A 23,489-nucleotide genomic window follows, 5' to 3' on the forward strand; every position below is an offset into this window, starting at 1 on the left:
TGTGAGCCGCCTTTTCAGTGATGTTACCCACATTTCAAACAAAATGTACAATGCTGTAGGTGGAAAAAATGTAGATCAAACTCACAATAAATGATAATTGTCCTTAGGATTCGGTTGATTTTCTACCTTTCCAACTGGTAAAAGTTGAGTTGAATAGGCTTGAAATTGATCTTTGATTGTATTACAAAAAACTGGAAAAGGTTAACTTCGGGGCAGATAGAGGTACTATTTAATTGATCCATCACAGCCTGATTCTTTATGAACATTTACTGTCACACAAGTATCAAACAGGGAGAGCACGACTTTTAGCACAACACTTGGGATGCAAATCTTGAGTTGTGTGGTGGATTCCAGTTTGTCTTCACTACATGAGCTCTGGTTGGATGTCATTAACCTCCACAGAAGTCTTTGTCATGGTGCCTGTTGCTAGCTAAACTCCCACAATGCTCTCTGCTTGCGAACATGAACTGTCTGTAGTCTGAGTGACGTCTCCTCTGTTCTCTACAGCACTAAACTGTAAGAGGCTCCACCTGGTGGAACAACCAGGTACTACAGCTGATCTATGATACATTTACTGACATCACGTTAGAGAATACAGGTTTTCTCCATCTGTTGGAGCTTGTGGAGCCACGGGACATCCTACCCTCTAACACTACATTTAAACTCTATATTCCAGACAGTGTCCTACCGCAGCTTTATAACAAGGTTCCTGAACATCTGCAGACCATTAAGGAACAGACTGGATGCAGAAATGCTTTTTTTTCTTATTGCATTGTAAAACTATTCAATAGTCAAGCATATTGGACTGATTTTTAATAACTTTAATGCCCTTAAAATTACTTAGATGACTTAAGATCTTAAGAGAGACATCTTGACAGATGATAATCCCCTGCAATCTTTTTTTTTCTTTTTCGAAATAAATAAAGTTTCACTCAAATGACAACACTGATGGAGACACAACTGAGTCTTCTTAGATCTGCAATAAAATGTGAGTCTAATAGTAAGTACTGCAACACTAAGTAAACAAACTACAACGGTGTTCACTTTTTCATATATCTCTGGCCGATGACATGTTTCTCTCTGTGGACACCTTCAGACCGTCACCCTGAGGATAAATTGTAAAAGTGTAACTGGGTTTTTCCACAGACCTCGTTGTCACGGTCCTTCTCCAGGAAGTGTCGGGCCACATGGCTCGGTAGGATGTTCCTCAGCATGTTCTCATTGTGTTCTCGCAACTCCTTCATCTCGTTGATCTCCTCTTTGGCCTGGACGCGCCACAGGAAGTCCAGCCGAGCCGTGTACTCCAGCTGAAGATGGAAAAAACACAAAAAATAAACATGAATTAAACAGCTATTGACCAACATGAACATCATTTTTCTGTCTCTTCCCTCAGTTTCAAACAAGAAGTTTAAAATCAGTAACTTACAGTGTTAGATGTGCGACTTTGTGTTTTTTCATTCAAAGATATACAAAGTTCTTTGAGCGATTTAATGAGTCATTTGAATAAGTTAGTTTTAGGGTTTTGATGTTTGCAGTTATACTCTACGTTTGGATGAAATACATTTATTTGGGTGTGATTTTCTGTAATTTGTGCACCTATGAACTCAAACATCAAATCAGAACTTAAAATGCAACTGTTTTTTTGCATTTTGGTGTTTCGTCCACATGCAGTTTTAGGCCACTGAAAACCTTTTGGAAAACTCATTCCGGGGTGTTTTTCAGCACTGATTAGTTGCTAGAATGATTAAAGCAATCTGTGCTGATGTTTTCCTGATAACTGTCCTCTTATAGTCATGCAATTAATTAAATCCAGTCTTTAACAGTGAAGGAACACTGAAACACTGTGATGCTCTTTTAACATCTGAAAATCTTGAAGGAGGAGATTGGGGTGGATGGTTGGACACACTGGAACATTCAGCTGGCTGAAAGTCTGCTAGTAGTCAGTGCTGAGTTTATTATTTCCTGCTCCCTCTTCAGACATTATTCTAATTACTAAAAATGTATTTCCGTGTATCGAAATGACATATTTAGAAGGTTTTATTTCCATGAAAATAATCATGTCTAGCTTCAGAATGGCTTAGGTGGAACTGTACACCATTTGTTGGTTACGTATGAAATCCTGGAGATCTGAATCTGTGTTTTTGAGACTAAAACAAACAAACAACCAAACAAAAAAAATAAAGAATTTCCTTCAGTGTTAATATATTTTATCTTATCTTTCTGCTAATTTCACTTATGCTGCTTTTCCTGCACATAAAAAACCACTATATTGACAAGTTAACTATAATCACATAATCTTTCCCTAAATAGGTTCAGTTCCTCTAAACTTTACCAAACATTAACCATCGAGGCAAAATATTTGAGAATACAAATCTATGTATATATAAATATATATTTATATGATTTTTCAGCTTGTTGTTGTGGGTCTGCAGGTGTAGCGGAGACATCAGATCTAAATGCTGGTTGTGCCTCAGGCAAACAATTTATTGTTCCCAGCAGACAGAAACTATCTGAAGTCATAATCTGCTGCTGGATAACAAGTAAAAAGTGATTCTTTTCTCTGCGGTGCTACGTGTCGGGAACACAGTGTGACCAAACCACAGAGCGAGTGTTTTAGTCTGGAAAGGAGGAAAAGCTTATATGAGGACACCGCTATGGAAATCAGATTTGTGATTTGATGAGAACTTTTAGGAACAAGATGAAACCAGCTGATAGTAGAAGTTAAACAATCGTAAATAACCTTTTTTTTCTGAATTGCTAGAAGTTATCTTCCACAGTTAGAAAACTTTAGCTTTTTTTAGCATGAAAGATGTGAGTATTTGGCTTTCTGTGATCGCCTCCCTGGTTTGAAGTGGGAGGTTGTTAAACCAGATGAAAACACACTATGCGAAAGAAGCAGAAATTTTGAGTCAAAAAAATAATAAACAGCAAAGTTCACTTCTGAAGTTTGGTCATACATATTTAATATTATAGAGAAATACAATATTTTTTTTTTTGGGTCAAAACAAGCCAATAAATCTAAGAAATCAGCAGGTACTCGTCTTGACCCTGTTAACTCTGCCTGAGATGGTGACTGGAGATTTATTCTTTACACAAACAAACTAAAACAGTTCATCATTATTTTGGTGCAACTTTTGAAGCATCTCTTCCCCCTTTTCAGACCTAAGCACAAACACAAGCCTTTGTTAATCACGTCACTATTAAAAAAAAAAAAAAAAAGTTTACAGGAAAATCTGTTGTTCAAATCATTCAGATGATGAAAAAGTCGAGCTGCAGTTCTGGAACAAACAGCTAAATTAAAAAATCTGTTAAAGGCCGGATCAATTATGTAACACGACAGAATGCGATCAATCTGAAGGATTCTGATACGCAGCACAAATTGCTTTTTTGAATGAGCAATTAATACAAAGTCATTTGAATACATTAGAGCCCGACAAAAGTCGTCTCTGTTCGGCTCGTACTGCAGAGCAGGAAATAAAAAATCACCCCCGATATTGGAAATTAATTTGGAGGGCAGCAGATAAGCCTGGGAGGATTTAAGAGACTCTCTCTCGGCGGAAACAGTTTTGTGATTAATCGTGGTATCAATTAGTCGCTTAATCATAAGAGTGAGTGCAAAACCTTCACTCTCATTTTCTGTTTTTCTAATCTAGAATGCAAACTCTGCTCAGACGTTAACCAGCATGACCTCCGCGGTTCACAGATATTAATCCTCAGAGAGGAACAGAAAATAAACCCACTCCTAATAAGAATTTTAGTTAATATTAGAGCTGCTGTCTCCTCACACAGTGTAGAGAAATCTACATCTGACAGCCAGAGTTCAAAGAAGAAGATTTTAAAGACAGAGCAGATTTAGACCAAAAAAAAAAAAAGACATTTTTGGAGACTTTGCTTTTCTTTCACTACACATCGAAAAGAAATATTCTGCTTTTTGCTCCACTGCATTTATCTGACAGCTGCTTGTTACTCTGAACATTTTACATTAAATTTGCATTTCAGACAATCTGAGAACATTTCTAGGATGTGCATGAAATCCTTCAACCGATATAGAAGAACTGACAACTGGGGATACTTATGATTATATTTGGTGCCTTTTTCAAGATTACAATTAAACCTAAAGCAGTTTTTCTTGATCCTGTCTCATTTTTTTCCACTGTTCTATTCATTTATTTATTTTTTTACTGCAGTCTAAAGTCCTGAACCTCTGTGGAAACAGAACAACCATGAAGAACGAGAGAGAACTCAGAAATGTCTTCTGTGCAGAATGACACAATTAGAAAAACACAAATCAGAAAAAAGACAGATTCATTTCTTTGTATTTCACAGAAAAAGTGTGTCTACAGATTTTTACCAGAAATGGAAAGATGCGACAGATATGAACCTATCTACATTTTTAATTTGTGTCCATACCTGCCTCCTCTCTGGTCCTCTCTGTAAACACTGCCTGCAGTTCAGCCAAAAAGTCCCTCAATTTTTGTTTTATGTTTCAGTCATTCATAAAACACAAGAACAGACATTCATGTACGTTTTTTTTTTCTTTACAGGATTTGGTGCAAACATTTTATTTTTGGCAATTTTTTGAATGCGAAATGTACAATAGAGTGACTTTGATAAAACATCACAATTTTCAGCTTAGATTTAGTCAATTTTCCCGACAGAACAGTGCGTCACATGTGATACCTTCAAGGACTGTTGGAATATGCAGTTTCTGGCTTTGATTGTGTTATTTTGGGGTTTTATATTTGTGGCAGTCAAATCAGAGGAATCTAAGTCCAACATTTAGTCTTCTTTTAGCTCTGTTTGGGTCTCCTCCGACTCCCGTGGAAAATATTTAACTGTTTATGATCCACTTTGTTCCGTAGCTATTTTCAAACTGTGTTGGTTAATCAAGGTTTACTTCTTGGTGTCAATATGTGATTCAGAAGGTACCAGTTATCACTTCACAATACATGCTGATGTAATTTTCACAATTACTTATTGTTGTTTAAATAAGTAACAAATAAAATAGAATTCCAATGTATTGTTTATGATTACACTCAAATTGTAAGTAACTTTATCTTTTCATACATAACAAATTATGTATTATATTAAATCTTCTCATTTTCCCAACAGATGAAATCTTTTAACTATAATTTCATAAACTTTGTTTTAAGTTTGGGGGAAATCATTCTATCTTTTCACAGTAGCTCATTAATTTGTGGGTGTTACAGAACATCCATAGCAGCATTTTATTGAGCTCGACAATGAATTCAAAAACAGAATTAAAGATTTTCAAAGTGAGGAGGTCGGGGTGGATGGTTGGGCTCACAAACCTCTGGTGATCTCGACTTTGGAAACAACAGATTGCATCCTGCCTTCTCCAAATGTTAACTTTTTTCATGACCAGCGTCCTTCTCCAAACTTAACTAAATTAAAACACTGATCAAAGCTCTTTTACTAACATATGAGTTGTTTTGGAAAAGAGGCTCTGTTTGGATCAAGTTAAATTATGTAACAAACATGATTATATGTTACATTACTTTACTAAATCAAATGATTAGATTTCTTTTTTATGTAACTGCTACCGTTAGATAACAACTTTGATGAATCAACGGCTCTTAAAATGATTTGTGTTCACTTTGCCCGATAATATAATTAAAGCTCATCTGGCTTCAGCGCTCCGTCACCATTAGTTTATTACGCTAAAGGCCCCAGGCTTAGTTTCCTCTGCTGCAAAGATCAACTTCATAAAGCAGAAAACATACAATAAATGTCAACGAACTGCTTATCTCAATACATTAACTTGTGTTACTTACAGTTAAATGCACACTATTACAGTTATGTAAGATTAAGTCGTATTTGTATTCTTGATCAAAGCTTTTTCTGACCTCAAATAATAACCGGCTTCGACAAATGAAGAGAAAATGTGTTAAAATGCTTTGTGGTTCATTATTAAGACATCACACACATTTTACAAGCGCCGAATGAGAGCAAGATTGTCGTCATCAAAGAGGCCGTACAGAAGAATAAAAGACAGAAACAGTCCACTCCATCGTTCAGCTCTTCTTCATGGCACAATAAAATCAATTAAGTGTCTCTTGTGAAAGAAGCACTTTCTAATGTTTTAACAGCCTCCGTGTTCGTGCTTTAAAAAAAATAAAAATTTATCAATAATGGCCAATGACGGTGCTGCGACTTCTCAGATACAAAAGGACTGAAAAGGCCTTGTTCTGACTCTGAAGCCCGATGATGCTTCATTATATCGTTTTTAGTATCCTGATATGTTTCCTCTGTTTTACTTCATCACTTCACGTTTCTGTTGGATTTTAAATCCAAACTGAAAACCCACCCGGCTCTGAAAATGTGAGATTTCTGATTACTTTTTGCGTAGAATTAAGAGGCCTGAAATCGTGTCTAGAAGATGATCCTGGTATCGAATGTTGGTAAAATAAATAAATAAAATCTTTTCATTGTCTATAACTAGTTCTGACAAACCACCATCACACATGCTGATATGAGCCTTGAAAGTTTACCCAGAATGCACGTTTTAAAGCTTTCTCTGGTGAATTATCAGAAAACAGAAACACATCCAGGGCACCAATGATTGTTTCTATCACTCTATGTCATAGACATTAAACTACTGCAGTTTTACTCTTCAGACTATCATCACAACATCCAGGATTATATAAACCTGTACAGGCTCAACAGTGGTCCAAACGGACTTAAAACAGCTCAAAACAAACCAATATCTGTTCAGAATGACTTAAGAAGTCCAGAATGACTTGAATTGCTCAAAATTATAGAAACCAGATTTAGTCTTTAGACTGTGACACCTGCATGGATGTAAAACTGATCTGGTTTCAGTTTTCACCAGAACATAAATGTGTTTTTCCTCCTAAAATGTCATGTGTCTATCTGCTGTACTGATGAAGTTCTGAGGCTCAGAAATGATGGAAAAAGTCCATTAAAGTGACAAATGTGGACCCTCCTCTATGGACTTCAAGGACCTGGAACTCTGGAAATGTTCATAGTATGAAGGTAGAACTCTGCTTCATTAAATAAAGTTACTGTAGATAAAGAATCAACTGATTCTGAGGAGGTCTGGTGGGAAAAAAAAAAATTATATTTACATTTTTTATTTGCTTTCCCACTTGTCTCCTATTTTCTCTGTGTAAACACAGCCTGCAGTTCAACCAAAAACTCGCTGACTTTTTGTCACAGCTGTTGGTCACAGCTGAGTCACTAATGGCTTCATGATTGTACAGAGGAGTGAAGAGTTTTTTGGTTTTTCACAGAATCTTATCAATAGAAACGGTTGATTTTGACAAATTTTTAAATGCGACATCCAGATTATTTTGACCAAACATCATCCTGTATTTGGTCAAGTTTTGCACATTTTTATTCACATTACGTAAGTTTCTGCCTTTTTTTTGTCAAGTCAACATGCCTTTCTTAGGGTTTCAGAGGTTTAACCGTCATTCAGACATTATGGCTTTGATTAAAACTCTAATAATGCTGATGGAACATTTCCGTAAAAACGCATTAGTAAATGCAACAAAGAAACGGAATATGATTATCATCTTTAGTAGAAAGGAACACATTGTAGTGCCTTTTTATTACACATTACTATTATTTAGCAAGGATCATTTTTAAAGAATTTGCAGAAAACACCAAACCAGTTGCAGGGATCATCAAATTATGTCATTGCACTCTAAAAATTAACAAGCCAGATCATGTTTTGCTCGGAGCTAACAGCGTGTTTCCTGACAAACAGCCTCTCGGTGTTACAAACCTCCCGCCGGCTGCAGTCATTTTCTCTGCTTTGCCAAACAAGTGGTCGAACTGACCCAGAGAAAATCAATATGCCACTGGATGACTTCAAATGCAGCTGCTTTTTCTACTTTCATGAGACCACAAAAGACCTTCAATTATGGCGTTTCCCCTCCGTCTCGGACCGACGCCGAGCTGCTGAGCCGGCTGATCAAAGGTTGCCATAGAGAGAGCATGAAAGCAGCACGGTTTCCTTCAGGCGGCCGCTGACTGCGAATGCATCTTTATAAAACGGCTTGTATAATGTTTCAGATGTGGTTTCTGCCTGTATCTGCAGACGAAACACTCAGGTCACACATTACACAGCAATAAAACCTGACAGCATGTTTGGTTTTCAGTCTTTGTGTTGCACAAATAGTTGCACCTATTTGTGGCAGCTTGTATGCATACTGAGAAGCCAAGGGGTTTCCTCTTCTTACAGTTTTCCATTTAAGGCACAGAACTCACTAGAGAGTGATTTACCTTCTTTCTCACTCTTATATTGATCTGACAAAAGTTAGATTAATCCCAACCGCCACGTTTGCTGATACACTATGTGTCCTTGTAGACGCTTCTGGTTTTGGCTGCTCAGCTTTTAAGTCACATCTTTATCTGCTTTTGGGATTCCAGTTCCAAAACGGTGAACATGACAGCATTTAGAGTTGAAAACACACATAAAGAAACTGAGAATAACTATTTCAGCAGGAGATCTGATGCATTTTTAAGTATTTGCTGCTCAAGGTCGTCGCCAAAGGTCGCAGCCAAAAACCCTCTTTATTTTTGGTACATGACTGTTAATGGCTTGACAGTTGCACCAAGGAATATAGACTTTTTGTTTTTGTTTTTTGTTTTGTACAGAATCTGGTTAGACCTAATTAGTTAATATGGTAAATTTCTACATAAACCGTGTTGGATCAAATGATTCTGATGAAATACCACAATTTGAAACTTAAATTTGGCTACTGTCAGGATTTCTGCCCCAGCACCTGACAAACCATAACCAATCTCCTCTCAATGAAACTCTGGGGCTGTGTCCAAAATCACTTGCTATACCCTATATCAGGGCTGGACAATCCTGGTCCTCGAGGGCCACAGTCCTGCATGCTTTAGATGTTTCTCTCTTTCAACACACCTGATTCAAATGATCAGCTCATCATCAAGCTCTGCAGAAGCCTGATAACGATCATGCATTGCGCGAAAGAACATTTTCGAAAGAGACGAAGTTTGAAAACTTGTCATTAAAACATAATGAAGTAATTTCCCTATTAGCTTGTACTGCTAATTTCAGTTTTACCCATGTCATAGCCATGTAACAAACTGTGAGTTTGATGTGCTTGCACTACGCTGCTACAGCTCAAATGTGGTTAGCAAGCGACTTAGTAATAGCTTGAGTAGTGTCCGATATGCTACTTTGCAAAGGTGCTCCCTACATAGTTCACTACATAGCTAGGGAGTGAGTGGAGGGTTTGTTGTTTCTCTTCCATTGCTAATTCAGTCAGTTTAGTGTACACTCTGTTTACTCTGTAGCCTTGTCATGCTGAGTTTTGTTCAGCTGTTTGCAGTTCAGCCAATCATGTTTTAGTTCCATGTATTTAGTGTGTTTCCTTTGTCTCCTGAGTTTTATGTTTTCAGTGTTCAGGTTCTGTTGTTTTAGTTTGGTTTGCTTAGTTGCTTGTTCTCTGTACCCCACTCCTCTGACTTGTTTCATTCACTTGATTCAAGCTCCCTGTATACACTAAAGCACCTTGTAGAAGCCGATAACGTAATAACAGCTGACAACGTAATAAATTTGCCATTTCTAAAATGTAGTAGGCCAATAACGTAATAAAAGTCCTGATCCGAAAACGTAATAACTTTCTGCAGCATCTTCCAAATCAAAACGTGGTTTTTATGACCTACTGCTCACATGCTGAAGGTCTGATAAAGTTCACATCTTGACTGCACATAGAAATGAATGTCCTTTACCAATTATAAAGCTGCTAGAACATTCTCTTACCTGCTGTCCGTGATAAAACACAGCGAGGAGGAACATGGCCATGAGGAGCAATGACGTCTCTTTTGTTCCCAGGAAATTTCTGTTGGAACAAGAAGCGAGAAGAAGCTTCTTAAAGTGATTATCAGGACAAATAAACAGGGATCTAACTTCACATGCAAACTAGTGTCCTCTTAAAAACAAATCTGAAACCCAAGAGGATTCATCATTAAAAGTAAAGTCTAAAAACAACAGCAAAAATAATTTGAAGAAGCAGATTTTTCTCTCCTGTTCAGTTTGTTCCACCACAGCAGGAGCTCAGTGGAACAAAGAAAAACCTCCTCGACTGTGTTTGCAGCTCAGACTGCAGGAGGATCAGAAGTCGTGCAGAATCTGCGGTTGATCTGAGGCCTGCTGAGGATTAGCAGCTCACAGAGATGACTGTTGCTTCTGGCACTTTACGGCGAGTTAAGAGCCCGACTCCCATAACAAGTGAAAAATAAGAGATAATTTGTTTTCAGTGCAGAGGATCAGCTCAGTAAAATGCGGTTTGATGCCTCCGTGACGCCAGAGGAAAACAAACACCTCCAACACACACAAGCAAAGACTAAATCAGAGGTTTTTATTGATATTTTGTTTAAAAATCAAGGTCATTTTAAAAATTTGGAGCCACGCGTTGGTGCAATCGATTGAGCTCTGCAGCGTATCACGCAGACACAAGAGGTTTTACTGTGACCAATGTGACAAAGCTGTTGATTTTCTTTCAAGCACTCAGTTTTTACAACACTGGTGTCTCTAATGTCTCTTCTTGCAGCTTTGGCAGCTCAGGAAACACTTCCAGCTACTGAAAATATTATTTCAAAATTAAAGATTATAAACCTGAAAGAAAAGATCCTAAAAGCTGCAGTAGAAAGCAGCGGGTGTTCTGGTTTTGGTTCTTGATGTTTCATGTTTTGTCCAAGAGGATTCTTCAGTTCAAAACACTTATCAGGTACTTATGATGTGGTCTATATATCCCTCTGTAGAACGTTTTACCACCATTAACACCTGGAGAAACAGGATTTGGGGGAACAATAAAATATATATCTGAGACTCCCCATCGTTCAGTTAGAGCCTCTTGGATAGAAACGTCTGGAAAAACCAAAAAGAGAAAGTCTTAGGATTATCTGGATGACTGAGAATCTGCACGAACTGACACTTTATTTATGCTGTTTACAAGTTTATGTTGATATTTAGAGATATTTTTGTGCTCATCGTCACTGGAAACCATTTGAACTCATTAAAGCCTGTGTGCATCATGAAGGTGAAGCTATAAACCTTTTTCAAGCCATTTTTAACTTCACTTCTTTTTCACAAATGGATTTTCAAAAATTCCATCATGCCTTCAAGAGTTACCACATTTACGAGATTGGACGGCCCAAAATCACATCCTTCACAAAACAGGTAAAGCTCTGTAATGGTTCTGCTAAAAATGTTTCCAAGTAAAATTTCCTCAAGCTCAGGAAATGCTTCCAGCAACTTAAAATCAACAATAAAACACCACCTGACATGCTGATATTGTTGTCAGGATCCCTGCTTCAGCCCCTGCCTGGCTCCCTCTCTCCCTTCACCGTGGTCCTGTGTGCCTGACTACAGGTATTGGAGACAGCTGCAGCAGTCAGCTCACCTGTCTACAATCACCTTCAGCTCCTGAAAAGCCTCAGCGTCGGATTTGAATACTTCCAGCGCCGTGTGCAGCGGCAGCCTGTTACAGTAGCTCCTGTTCACTGTTGCTGATTTTTGTAATTTTGCTCACTTTTTTGTTAATTGTTTTCAAACTTGGATAACTGATAACTGTTATCCTGGTTATTTGTACCATCTGTTTATAGGGAAGCGGAGAAGGGTAGGACCATTGTCTACAACTGTGAACAGCTGATGGCGATGCGACAACCACTGCTGCTGCCTGACGCGAGGCCCAAGATCCTGGAAGAGTTACAGAAGAAACGGTGGGGATGCAGGGCTGGAGCTAAGCAGAAAGCAAAGAGGAGGAAATACAAGCCCTCTGTGCCAGCGGTTATTATGGGGAACGTGTGGTCTCTGGGGAATAAGATGGATGAGCTCAGCATGCTGGTGAAGACCCAGAGGGAACACCGTGAGTGTAGCGTGTTTTGTTTCATGGAGACATGGCTGCACTCACTCATCACAACGTGACAGAGCTGACCACAACCTCCTCTTGTGTTCCCCAAAGTATGTCCCTCTTGTTCAACACCAGCCTGTCTGCACAAGGACAGTGAGGAGGTGGACTCAGGATGCAAACGACGCACTGCAGGACTGCTTGGAGTCTACAGACTGGGATGTGCTTTGTGAACACCATGACAGACTGCATCACAGAATACATTAAATTCTGTGAACGCAACACCTTGCCGTCCCAGACTGTACGCTGCTTCCTGAACAACAAGTCCTGGATTACCAGTGACCTGAAGGTCCTTCTTAACAAGAAGAAGAAAGCTTTGAGAGCTGGGGACAGAGAGGAGTTGACGAGGGTGCAGCGTGAACTCAAGGTGAAGCTGAGGGAGTGCAGGGACTCCTATAGGAGGAAGCTGGAGGCCAAGCTCCTGCAGAACAACTCAAAGGAGATGTGGGCTGGTAAGAAGGAAATCACTGGGTTCAAGGTGAAGGACAGAGTACCAGCTGGCAGCGGGGAGAGGGCAAATGAGCTGAACTGGTTCTTCAACAGGTGTAGTTCACAGCCTGATGCCTCCCCCTCCTCACACACTGGCCTCCATTCACCCTCACTACCCTCAATGCTTCCCCCCTTACATCCCCCCTGCTGAGCTCCACAGATGCAACCCCCCCATCACAGATGACCATCCCCTGTCTGGCAGTGACTGCTGACCAGGTGAGGAGACAGCTTGAGAGACTCCATCTTGGCAAGGCTCCAGTCCTGTGTCACCTCTTCAACCTGAGCCTGGAACAGGAGAGAGTACCAACGCTGGTCCCGGTTCCTAAAAAGCCGTCTCCATCAATGACTACCAACAGGTTGCCCTCACCTCTCATGTTATGAAGGTGCTGGAGAGGCTGGTCTTGACCCGCTTGAGACCGCAGGTGAAACCATCACTGGACCCTCTGCAGTTCGCCTACCATCATGGTGTGGATGATGCTATCATCTACATGCTGCAGTGTGCTCTCTCTCACCTGGATGGTGTCGGGTGCACTGTGGGAATCACATTCTTTGACTTCGCTAGCGCATTCAGCACCATCCAGCCTTTTCTGCTGAGAGAGAAGCTGCAGGTGATGAGTGTGGACACGCCCACCATCTCCTGGATCACTGATTACCTGACAGACAGACCGCTGTTTGTCCGTCTGGGCAGCGCGCTGTCTGATGTGGTGGTCATGCCACTTGCAGATGTTCTGTGATGACTCGGCAGTTGTAGGGTGTATAAGAGATGGACAGGAGGAGGAGCACAGGGCTCTGGTGGGGGATTTTGTAGGAGTGGTCTGGTAGGAATCACCTGCATCTCAATGTGGCCAAGACCAGGGAGATGGTGATCGGCTTCCGGAAGAAGAGGACAGCAACATAGCCGCTGCACATCCTGGGTGAGGACATCGCCATGGTGGAGGAGTACAAATACCTGAGTGTCTACCTCGACAGCAGACTGAGCTGGAGGACCAACACTGACTCTGTGTACAAGAAGGGGATGAGCAGACTCTACTTTCTGTGGAAGCTGAGATCCTTCAACACATGCAGCAGGCTGTTGGAGGTCTTCTACCAGTCTGCTGTGGCCAGCGCCCTGTACTTTGCAGTGGTCTGCTGGGGGAGCAGACTGAACAAACTGATCAGGAAAGCCGGCTCTGTGACTGGCTGCAAACCAGACTGTCATGAAGTTGTGGTGGAAAGGAGGACTTCATTTTATACCTCCTTATTGTTTATTTTTCCCTATTTATCTCTATTTATGGTGGTGGAAACTCTATCTTTGTGTCACCTGAAACCACCTGCTACTGCCCCAATCCTGCCTCAACCAACCTGTACCTGCCCCCAGCCCTGCTCCAGCTGTTCCCCAGCCCTTGCCAGATACCCCGAGGCTGCCTGCCCTCTTCAGTTTTTGTCCCCTGTCCTGTGAGTATCCCCATTTTGTTGGTTTAGCTTAGTTCATTCACAGCAGTCGTCCCTTCTGATGTTAGTTTGATAAACTGATCAATTAATCTATTAAATGTGGCATCTGATGGTAGAAAAATGTTCTGTGCAGGACAAATGTATTTCTGATCTCATTAAGAATATCTCAATAATGTAAAACTGATAAAGAGAGACGCAGTGCAACAAATAATTCTGTTGCAATAATAGAAACAGATTCATACGAAAGGTTTGAGAGACAAAGCGAGGCTGAGGTTCCTCTGCAGGTTTTTTCATGTTGACCTTTGTTCCTGTTTCCCAGAAGGCCTTAAAGAAATGAATCTAACGTCCCCCAGCTCCCTCGAGACCTTCTGCTCCGAGGTTATTCCTTTTTGTTCCGAACAGGTCTTCCGTGGTTATTTTCCCAGAATGCCCTCCTGCTCTGTTACTGTAAAGGTCACCGAGGCATCACAGAGAGGATTTTCTCACGTTGGCAACATTTGTGTGGAGAAAAAAAAAGGTCAGCGTGGCTTCATGTGTTGTTGAAGGTGACCGGGTGAGAAAACAGACGAAGAAATGCAGCGACGAGAACGTACCTGAATGTACTTTACACCAGAAATAATATTAAATAACAGTTACTATTGAAACTGAGGCAAACGACAGCACGTAAACGAAGCACCGGGAACACAGAGTATGACTGAAACGCTGTGGACTACTGTAATGTTCAAAAACTGAAGAAAACAGCAAATATCAGTAAAATGATGATACTTTCTGTTTTTAAATACAGTAAAATCATATAAATGTAGAGTGACACACTGGAAAAGAACAATGTGGACATTATTTACAGTTTTGTCCTTTTTTTGTCGGATTCTTTCAGTCAACATACAAATTAACAAATCACACATTTTCTTTCAAATAATACCAAATATCTGTAAAATAGTAGAAATACAGATTTTTGATTTCAATATTACTCGCAGTTTTTTTTTTGTTGTTGTTTTTTTTTAATGGTCAACATGTAAATTAGCATCTTTGTTGTGTAAATAAACTAATTATCTGTGATTTCCCAAAACCCATAAAATCTGTAAAATAACAGTTAAATAATTTACCATTATGCAATTTAAAATATGCATTTTTTAAAAAATCAAATGATGGCAAAAATCTATAAAATATTTTATTGCTGATATCAAAACAGTGTAAATTTATGTTCAAATGCTGTAAAGAACAAATGACTGTAAAAAATAAAGGTCTTTGATGAGTACATTATTTACAGTTTTGATTTTTTGTTTGTTGTTTTGCTAGCCTGTTTTGTTTTTTGTGACTTTACTAGTTGATATCTGTAATCTAACAAAACGGGGAATAATCCGTAAAGTAAAACCACATTTTTCCGTCAAAGCAAAGAACTTCTGACGGTTTTTAGTCATGAATCAAGCATTAAATATTGTTGTCTCATGTCGAGTCTGAGAGCGCCTGTGAAGTCCGCGAACATGTGAACTCACTCTGTGTTGTGGTGAACGGTGTCGTAGCGAACGAACAGCGACGTGTAAAAGGCTTCGGTCAGCAGCGAGTAGATGGCGATCATCACCAGCAGAACCGCCAGCTTCAGCACCGAGTTCAGCCTCAGGAACACGGCACAGGTGACCATCGCCAGCACACCTGTGAATACGAAATACTGGAAAAAACAAAAGGACGCCGTTCAAACCATCAGCCTTTTCCAAATAAGCAAATATAAGCTAACCTTTCAACGGCATAGCTTTTAGTAAGCTGGTGTTAGCATTTGGCGTGATGTATACTTAAATAAAACATTTGAAAGTGGTCTATTGGTAAATTACTACTAAATTTCCACAAAAAACTAAGAATGGACCTTTTTTTCAAGATCAAAGCATGAGAAGTATATATACCATTTTACAATAGTTAATATACATACTTCTTCTGCCAGAAAAAAAAAAAAAAACATAGTGAAAGGCTGTAATATTTTTTTCCTATTTTCCTAGAAATCATCTGAAATTTAACAAAACAGATGAGAAAAAAACAGTTAAAAATGAGTACAAGCTGTAAAAATAAACAAATAAATATTTTTTCTTTCAAGTAAATGCAAATATCTGTAAAAAATACAGTCCAAAAAAGTGTAATTGTATGTTACATTGTAAAAGAACTATTATGCTGAGCTCAGCTCTTCATCTTGATCAGGTATTCAGCCTCAAACACTAAGTGATGGAACTGAAGTTTGTTTTACGTGATGCCTTCAGGTGTTTGTTGTTTTTGGTTGTTTTTCTGGCTCAGAATGAACCTTTTGGGGGTGAACAGACATGAGACAATGAATCTACGTTGCCTTCGGGCAAAAATGCCAAATACGCTAGAGTAAATTAAAACCCCAATTAACAAAACGGGCTTAAAGAGCTTATATCTCTCTTTTACTCTTAGTTGTTGTGGTTTCAGTGCTGCCTAAAGCCTTCTTGTCGGGGACACCAATGATTTCTCTGCCTGTCTGGTAAACACAAAACAGATCTTAATCTCGGTGCTGCAGTTTGTCAGTTTCTCTATTATTTGAAGTCTCCAAACCCCGCAGCCACAGGAGGCATTATAGAACTGTAAGAAACCAAGATAACAAACTGACCTTTATGTGTGGAGTCTGTTTAGCGCCCCTCAATGCATTAAATAATGTAAACAAAACATTAAATGAACTATCTGACAAATGGCTGCACCGAAGGCCTAACATTGGAGCTAAAAAAAAAGTCCATAACTCTTCTTTGTGTATCTAAAACAGCTCTTATCTGCACACATGAGCTGCAGAGAATAAAGTTTGTGATGTGTAAACGTTCTAAAAATGTTCCCTCTTATTGAGCCCATCAATCAGCGCAACGGATATTTTCTCCGTCGTCTGAGGCGAGACCTCCCCGAGGCCGCGAGCAGATGCTGACGATGTTTAATTCATCGCCTCGAGGAGGAAAAACCACAACAGATGGACACAAGAGCAGAGCTGAGGCGGCTCGGCGGGTCGGTACCTCCGGGTAGAAGCAGATGTCCGGGATGGAGGCCGACTCGTTGTACGTCTGGTTCCTGAAGGTGCTGGACTTGTCGAAGTCGCACCACAGCTGCAGGAGATCAACACGGGAGGATTAGTGGTGTCGTACAGCCAAATCCCTTCACATGCAAACACTTCATCAGGCCTTTCATCTTTCAAGATGTGTGTGCGAGAAATTTACAGCTTCAGCTCACATTTCGGACCTCTTAACGGAATAATCTGCCGCGTTTTCATATGAATAAACGGCTTATGTGTTACCGGTTTAAGATGCATTTAAATGTTGGGTTTGCGTGAAGCTCACGAATGAAGGAATCGGGATTAATATCAACACGGAATTTAGTTTTGAAGCTAAAGCCACAAGCTTTTGTCACTATTTTTGTGGAAAGCGTCTTTACAACTCAACCGTCGCCTTCTTTTCTTTGAATTTATTCAACATCCGCAGCATCACAGAGGATGAAAACTGAGAAAGCGTCCGACTGCAGGTGGAACAAAAGCTGACTTCGCTGATGTTTTTTCAGTTTTCTGACCTGTTATTATGATTTTTCAAAGCTTTATCAACCCAAATTATTTCCTGCAAGCTGCACAGATTAACAGTTTCTGCAGCGTGAATCAGACTTGACCACATATTTATATTTTCAGCAGATATTATTCCACCAAGACAGTTTTTGTTTTGTCCATATAAGGTGGATTATTACAGAGAGTTTTCAGTTGTGCTGTTTTGATGCAACAATATTTGCAGTGGTGCTAAAGTAAAAATAAAAAAGACAGAGAAACAGAATAAGACTCAGATTTAAAGCTGAAGTCTGTGTTCAGAAGCACATTGTTGTTATATTTGTGGAAAGTCTCTCGACATCCTTTAATAAGAGTCCAACCAACATACAAACAGCTCCTGGAATCAGATTTTAAACTTTAGAGCTTCTTTTCTTTAAATGTATTCAACTTCTGCATCAGACAGCAGCAGGATCCAAACTGTGCCTCCATCCAAGCACCGCTGCTGCACAGATTTATTGTTTTTTTGTTTGTTTTTCCTTCAGAGAAATGTTCAGGTTGAGCTCAGGATGAATAACCGTCAGAGCTGTCAATGCATTTTTATTTTCAGCAAATGCTGTTTAGTCTGGACAATTCCCGTTCAGGCGTATGAGGTGGATTTTCACTGAGAGTTTTCAGTTCTGCTGCTTTAATGCAATAATATGTGCAGTGGTGTTATTACTGCAAGCATGAACGGATCTGATCACTGAGGTGGATAAACAGTGAAACCACAGACAGACAGGATGCTAAAATAAACTCAATTTGTGATTCAAGGGGACTTTAGAAAGTTCTGTCTCACTGGGAAACAAGAGACAGAACTATACAGCTTTATATGGGAGTCAACAAGAAGTCAGACGTTCAAAGCAATCACAGACAAAAGGAGGAACGCTCTGCTGCTGCAGGACGATGACTTCGTCCAAATGTGGCTTTGAACTGTTGCTCCATGAAGCTTTGAACCGTCTGACTTCTGTCTGTTTCACAGCTAAAATCACACTTTCTGATCGGCATTTTCAGAGTGATGCTGATGTGATCTTCTTGCATGAAGGAACACTGAAGCTCGAACATCATTGGATAGGTGCATTAAAGTAAAACAAGCGTATGTTGAAAAAGAATGCAGCAACAATCCTTCTCACGAGATGTTTTCTGGTGAGGACGAGAACTTTTTGAAGTAATTCCATGTTATGCTCACTTACAAGGTGTGTCAGAAAACTTCCAGGACTGGTGTCACAAAAGATCTATTTCAAACCCAAACAACGAACTACCAGTTTTCCCCTTCAGACGATCAACCAGCACGTCTACAAAGAGATCCTGCGGCGTTTGCTTCATTCAGTGGGAGAGAAGAGCCCAGAGTTGTGGCAGGACAAGTCGGGGCTGCTTCACCATGACAACACACCTGCTCACAATGCCCTGAGCATCCAACAGTTCCTGGCTGAGAAGAACATCTCCTCACACCTCCCTACTCACCCCACCTGGTTCTAGGGGATTTTTTTCTCCCTTCCCCAAGCTCAAGGGGGTCATCAAGGGGACCCGTTCTGAAGACGTGGACGACATCAAGATGGCTGTGATGACAGAGCTGTGGAGGATCCTGGAAGAATCCTTCCAGGAGTGCATGGCGGGGTGACAGAGAAGGCTGGGGAAATGCGTTGGACTCCAGGGGGATTACTTGAAAGGAAAAAACTTGTAGTTTGTAGTTTGGATTTGAAGAATATCTTTTTGTGACACCAGTCCTGGAACTTTTCTGACACACCTTGTATAAGTTATTATGGATATTTGAACTGGATTAATGCAAAGATTTGTCTTTTGTTAGAATTACAGGAATGTGAATGTTTCTTAAACCATACATTAAATGCAAATGATTAAAATGTTAGATGGTTTGGATGTCGGCCTGTAAAACTGGGGGGTTGAAATATTGGTACTTCACAGTGATCCAGGTGAATTTTTTTTCTGTTTTAACTTGAATTAATAGTTAATTATCATTTAAAAAAATTGAATTAATTTATTTAACACGTTGTTTCATCCAAATTAGCCAAAAAAAAACTAAAATGAGAACACTGGTTTTCCCTGAGCGGAATCTGAATATTCATTTTTGAGCCATTTGACTCGAAGATGACACTAAGACAATAAAGATGAAAGGCATTAAATTTGTAGATCAATATATAAAGTCAAATTCTGACTCCATGTTAATCCACATCAACAGAACAAATGTTTGCAGGTTTCACTTGAACTACTTTCTACTAAAACGCTCTCTACTCCAGCGGTCTGATCTGTGATTTATGAAGCTGAAAGTAGCAGAAAATTAAAATACTCAAGTAAAATACTTTATAATTAAACGTATGCACAGTGCTTAAGTAAATGTACCTGCTGTTTTCATAAATGAAAAAAGTGACCTATTTGCAGTTTCAGGTTAGTGAAGGTTACTGTCTTTCAGATTTCACCCAGTTTCTGATTGATTATCTCGTCCTTCTGAGGCCTCTGGTTGGATAATTTGCTCTGCGAGATGCAATCAGAGACCTCGCAGCAGCAGAAGCTAATTAGCAGCTTGTTTTCTGTGCTTTAGTTAAGTAATGATTTGTGTCTTTGAGCCGGCGCCCTGCTGCAGAACAGAGCTGCTGTATCAGGTAAATTGGGGTCGATGAGGTCGAGCTTTCAGACTTTCAAAACAAAACGGCCTTTGAATTAATCACAAAGTTATGAAAGAGGATGCCGGAGAAACTGATCACGTAATCCTCATTGTTCTGAAATTCAAACGTCATATTTTAATGGAAAAAGGATCCAGATCAGTTAAAGGACTTATTGATCCAGTTTTCAAGGTGGTTTGGTTCGACGACAACTATTGTGACTGGCTTTGGTATTAAGTTGGTTCTTATGTCTGACAGATGTGCATCAAACCTTTTAAATTCAAGGATTTCATTTCAGGATTTTGCATATTTCATAAAAATATTAATCAGTAGTATTTTATGAAGCCATGTAAAGTTTTACCTTCATACTATGAATAGTTTCAAAGTTCCAGGCCCTTGAAGTCCATAGAGGAGGGTCCACATTTATCACTTTATTGGACTTTTTCCATCATTTCTGAGCCTCAGAACTCCATCAGTATCAATATTAATAGTATGAAGGTAAAACTGCTTCATTAAATAAAATTACTGTAAATAAAGAATCAGCTGATTCTAAGGAGGTCGTCGGGGGGGACGGGACGGCTGACCTGGATGCCAGCAAATTCCACTAAAAGTCAAAACCTGTGAATGCATCCTACTAAAGAATTTGTATTTACTGTGTAATAAAACTTCTCCTCTCTGCCATGAAGCTCTTTGGCTTAACAAAAACTGTTAAACTGGACGTTCCTCCGCTGAACAGCAGCATGTTGATCGAGGAACGAGACTCACGATATTGATCATGGCTGCCAGGAAGTTGATGAGGATCGACACGAAGATGATGACGTTTCGCGCTGCGTACGTCTCGTTGATCCAGCAGCAGGCCTTTCTCAGGACCAGAGGCAGACACTTGTAGTCCTCCGCCGTCGTAACCAGGACCAGGCAGGAGTGGAGGACAATGAGGACCGAGAACTGGATCACCATGGTTACCATCCTGCAAAGACACAACAAGAAATGTGGGAGTTTGGATGCTGAATGTAAAAAGTGGATTTTACTTTTCACTTCTTAACTTCCCCAGCCTCTTGCAAAGATGCTTTAAAGATGTAAGATTTTACAGTTTCTTGTTTCAAATGATTTATTTTCTGTTTTTTTTGGTGAGTGATGCAGGTGTTTGCTTGTTCCGTATACTTGTCATATTTCCACTGATGCTTTGGCGACATTGTCCTGACCAAATATTGAAAAAGGAGGAAACACTATCTCAGAATTACAAGAATCAATATCATGAGTTTCATAAAAAGTATGGAAATAATGTGAGACAAGCAAATACAAACATCTCAGCTACAGGTCATTTCTGTACATTTGGGAAAACAAACACAGGCTGCAAAACACTCCACTGGTTTAATGTGAGGTAATTATTCAGAATATATGCAGTCGGTTTAGTCAAGCTTCATATATGCTGTAGCTGAGAAATGCAAACTAAGCCACGATTGTTTCATGGGAGAAAAAATACAAAGTGTTCCTGATTATTGGTCCAGTAAAAGTGGGAAATACTTGTTATCTTTGAAAATGTGAAGGTGAAGTTTTAAAACCTGTCAAAAGTTTTGTCTGTGGAAGAAAACTGGACTTCTTTGGTTCTTGAAGATGTTTGAGGTTCATCCAAGAAGCTTCTTCAGTTCTCACGTAGTGGCGGGAGTCTCAGGTGTTTACTCAAGCTGTGAATGGTGGTTGAACTGCCTGGGGAGGGACACCAGGACTGCATTACAAGTACCTGATAAGTGGTGCTTTAAAAACCCTAATAAAAACCACTGATAGGTTAAGTAACACCGACTGTCCTATTAGTAGGTGGCATATGTCCAGCAGAAAGCAAACAACTGGTGCTTGAAGTTGACGTGTTGGAAACAGCAAACATGGAGAAATCCAGGAGGCTTCAACAAGAGCATCTCCAAAACAGCAGATGTTGTTGGATGTTCTCAGTATGCAGTGGTGAACAAAAGTGGGGCAAGAAAGGACCACCGATGAACAGAGTTGTGGATCCTCAAGGCTCACTGGGGCATGTAGGCTGGCCTGAGTGGTCCAATCCATCTGAAGAATCACAAACTTTAATTCTGCTGTAACAGAAAGGTGTCAAAACACAGAGAGCATCAGAGTTTCCAATGTAGCTGCAGAGCGTCCATGCTGACTCCTGTCCACCACTTAAAAAACCAACAATGGACATCAGAACTGGACCATGGAGCAGCAGAAGAAGGTGACGAATATTCTTATCCATCTTGTGCAACTGAGCGCATCTTTTATCTCCAAATAGATGGCAGCAGGTTTGGAGGAAGGCAAGTCGGTGGAGGCACTTTGATGCTCTGGACAACGTTCTGCTGGGAAACCTTGGTTCCTGCATTGGCTCATCCATTGGTTCCATAATGCTCCCTGAATATAGCAAACATCCAAATTCCCCAAATACCAGTCCAACACAGTATTTGTTGGAAGTGGAAAAGCAGGTTTGATCCAGGGGTCCAGGATTTAAAGGACCTGCTGCTAGCATTTTGGTGACCCAAACCACAAAACACCTTTGTCCATCCATCCATCCATCCACCCACCCATCCATCCATCCATCCACCCACCCATCCATCCATCACACTGCCTCAAACAGCTCAACTGTCGGAAGTTGAGCTGTTTGAGGCAGTCTGATGGCCTGGGTGATGTTCTGCTTGGAAACCCTGGTCCCCACATTCATGTGGACCATGATTTCTATCATATAATGCTCCTCGCTACACTGCAAACATCCAAATTCCCCAAACATCAGTCTGACAGAGTGTTTGCTGGACGTGGAAAAGCAAGTTTGATCCACAGCGGCCAAACCCTCTGACTTCTAGGGTTTGTAGGATCTGCTGCTAATGTTTTAGTGCCTGAAACCACAGAACATCTTCAAAGATCCGCAGAGTTCTAATGTTGTGGCTGATTGGTGCACATTGAGTACTGACAACTGTTTCTCTGTAAAATCTGAAAACGCCTTTCAGTGATCACCTCTCTCTTACCTGGCAGAGGGAAGCAGGCTCTGGATGGTCGTGATGAAGATGAGCACGATGAAGGCGCAAACCAGGTTGGACTTGAACACCTCGTCCCTCATCTGGGAGTACTGCGCCGTGAGAGGAAGAAGAAGACGGAGGAAGAGGAGGTGAGGGGAAAGATGGAGAAACAAGTATTCAGACAAACGGAGAAGACTGAAGACGTCGAAATGCAAACACATGGCCGGACACTGCCACAGACGCATGCAACGGTTCAAACCACAAGCGTTAGAGAGAGACAGGAGCCGGTGGGTTTAGCTGTGGGGTCCTGGGGAAGGAGCGAAGCCGGCGCTAGCTGTTAGCTATGAGCCGTTAGCGATTAGCAGTTAGCTTTAGATCTTAGCTGGGAGACCAACGGAGAGCGCTGCGTCCAAGTTAAGCTAAGGTGGCTTTTATGAAGTTAACTGAAACTAGGATTGGAAATATGTTACAAAACATCATC

General features: G+C 40.3%; 1 protein-coding gene across 1 annotated transcript in view; it reads right to left on the reverse strand.

Annotated features, from left to right (window-relative positions):
• Window positions 1-1,100: 1,100 nt before the first annotated feature.
• The window catches only part of adcy8 (adenylate cyclase 8 (brain)), a 117,158-nt gene continuing 94,769 nt past the window's right edge, over window positions 1,101-23,489 (reverse strand). Inside the window, exons 9-14 of the mRNA XM_008287785.1 lie at window positions 23,018-23,118; window positions 20,784-20,985; window positions 16,853-16,942; window positions 15,347-15,519; window positions 9,785-9,863; window positions 1,101-1,307 (exon numbers count right to left, since the gene is read on the reverse strand). Of these exons, the coding sequence (XP_008286007.1) occupies window positions 1,101-1,307; window positions 9,785-9,863; window positions 15,347-15,519; window positions 16,853-16,942; window positions 20,784-20,985; window positions 23,018-23,118 (852 nt within the window). The remainder of the gene's footprint in view (window positions 1,308-9,784; window positions 9,864-15,346; window positions 15,520-16,852; window positions 16,943-20,783; window positions 20,986-23,017; window positions 23,119-23,489) is intronic.

This window comes from Stegastes partitus, unplaced genomic scaffold, assembly GCF_000690725.1.
Source record: "Stegastes partitus isolate 25-593 unplaced genomic scaffold, Stegastes_partitus-1.0.2 Scaffold520, whole genome shotgun sequence".
NCBI classification, from domain to species: Eukaryota; Metazoa; Chordata; class Actinopteri; family Pomacentridae; genus Stegastes; species Stegastes partitus.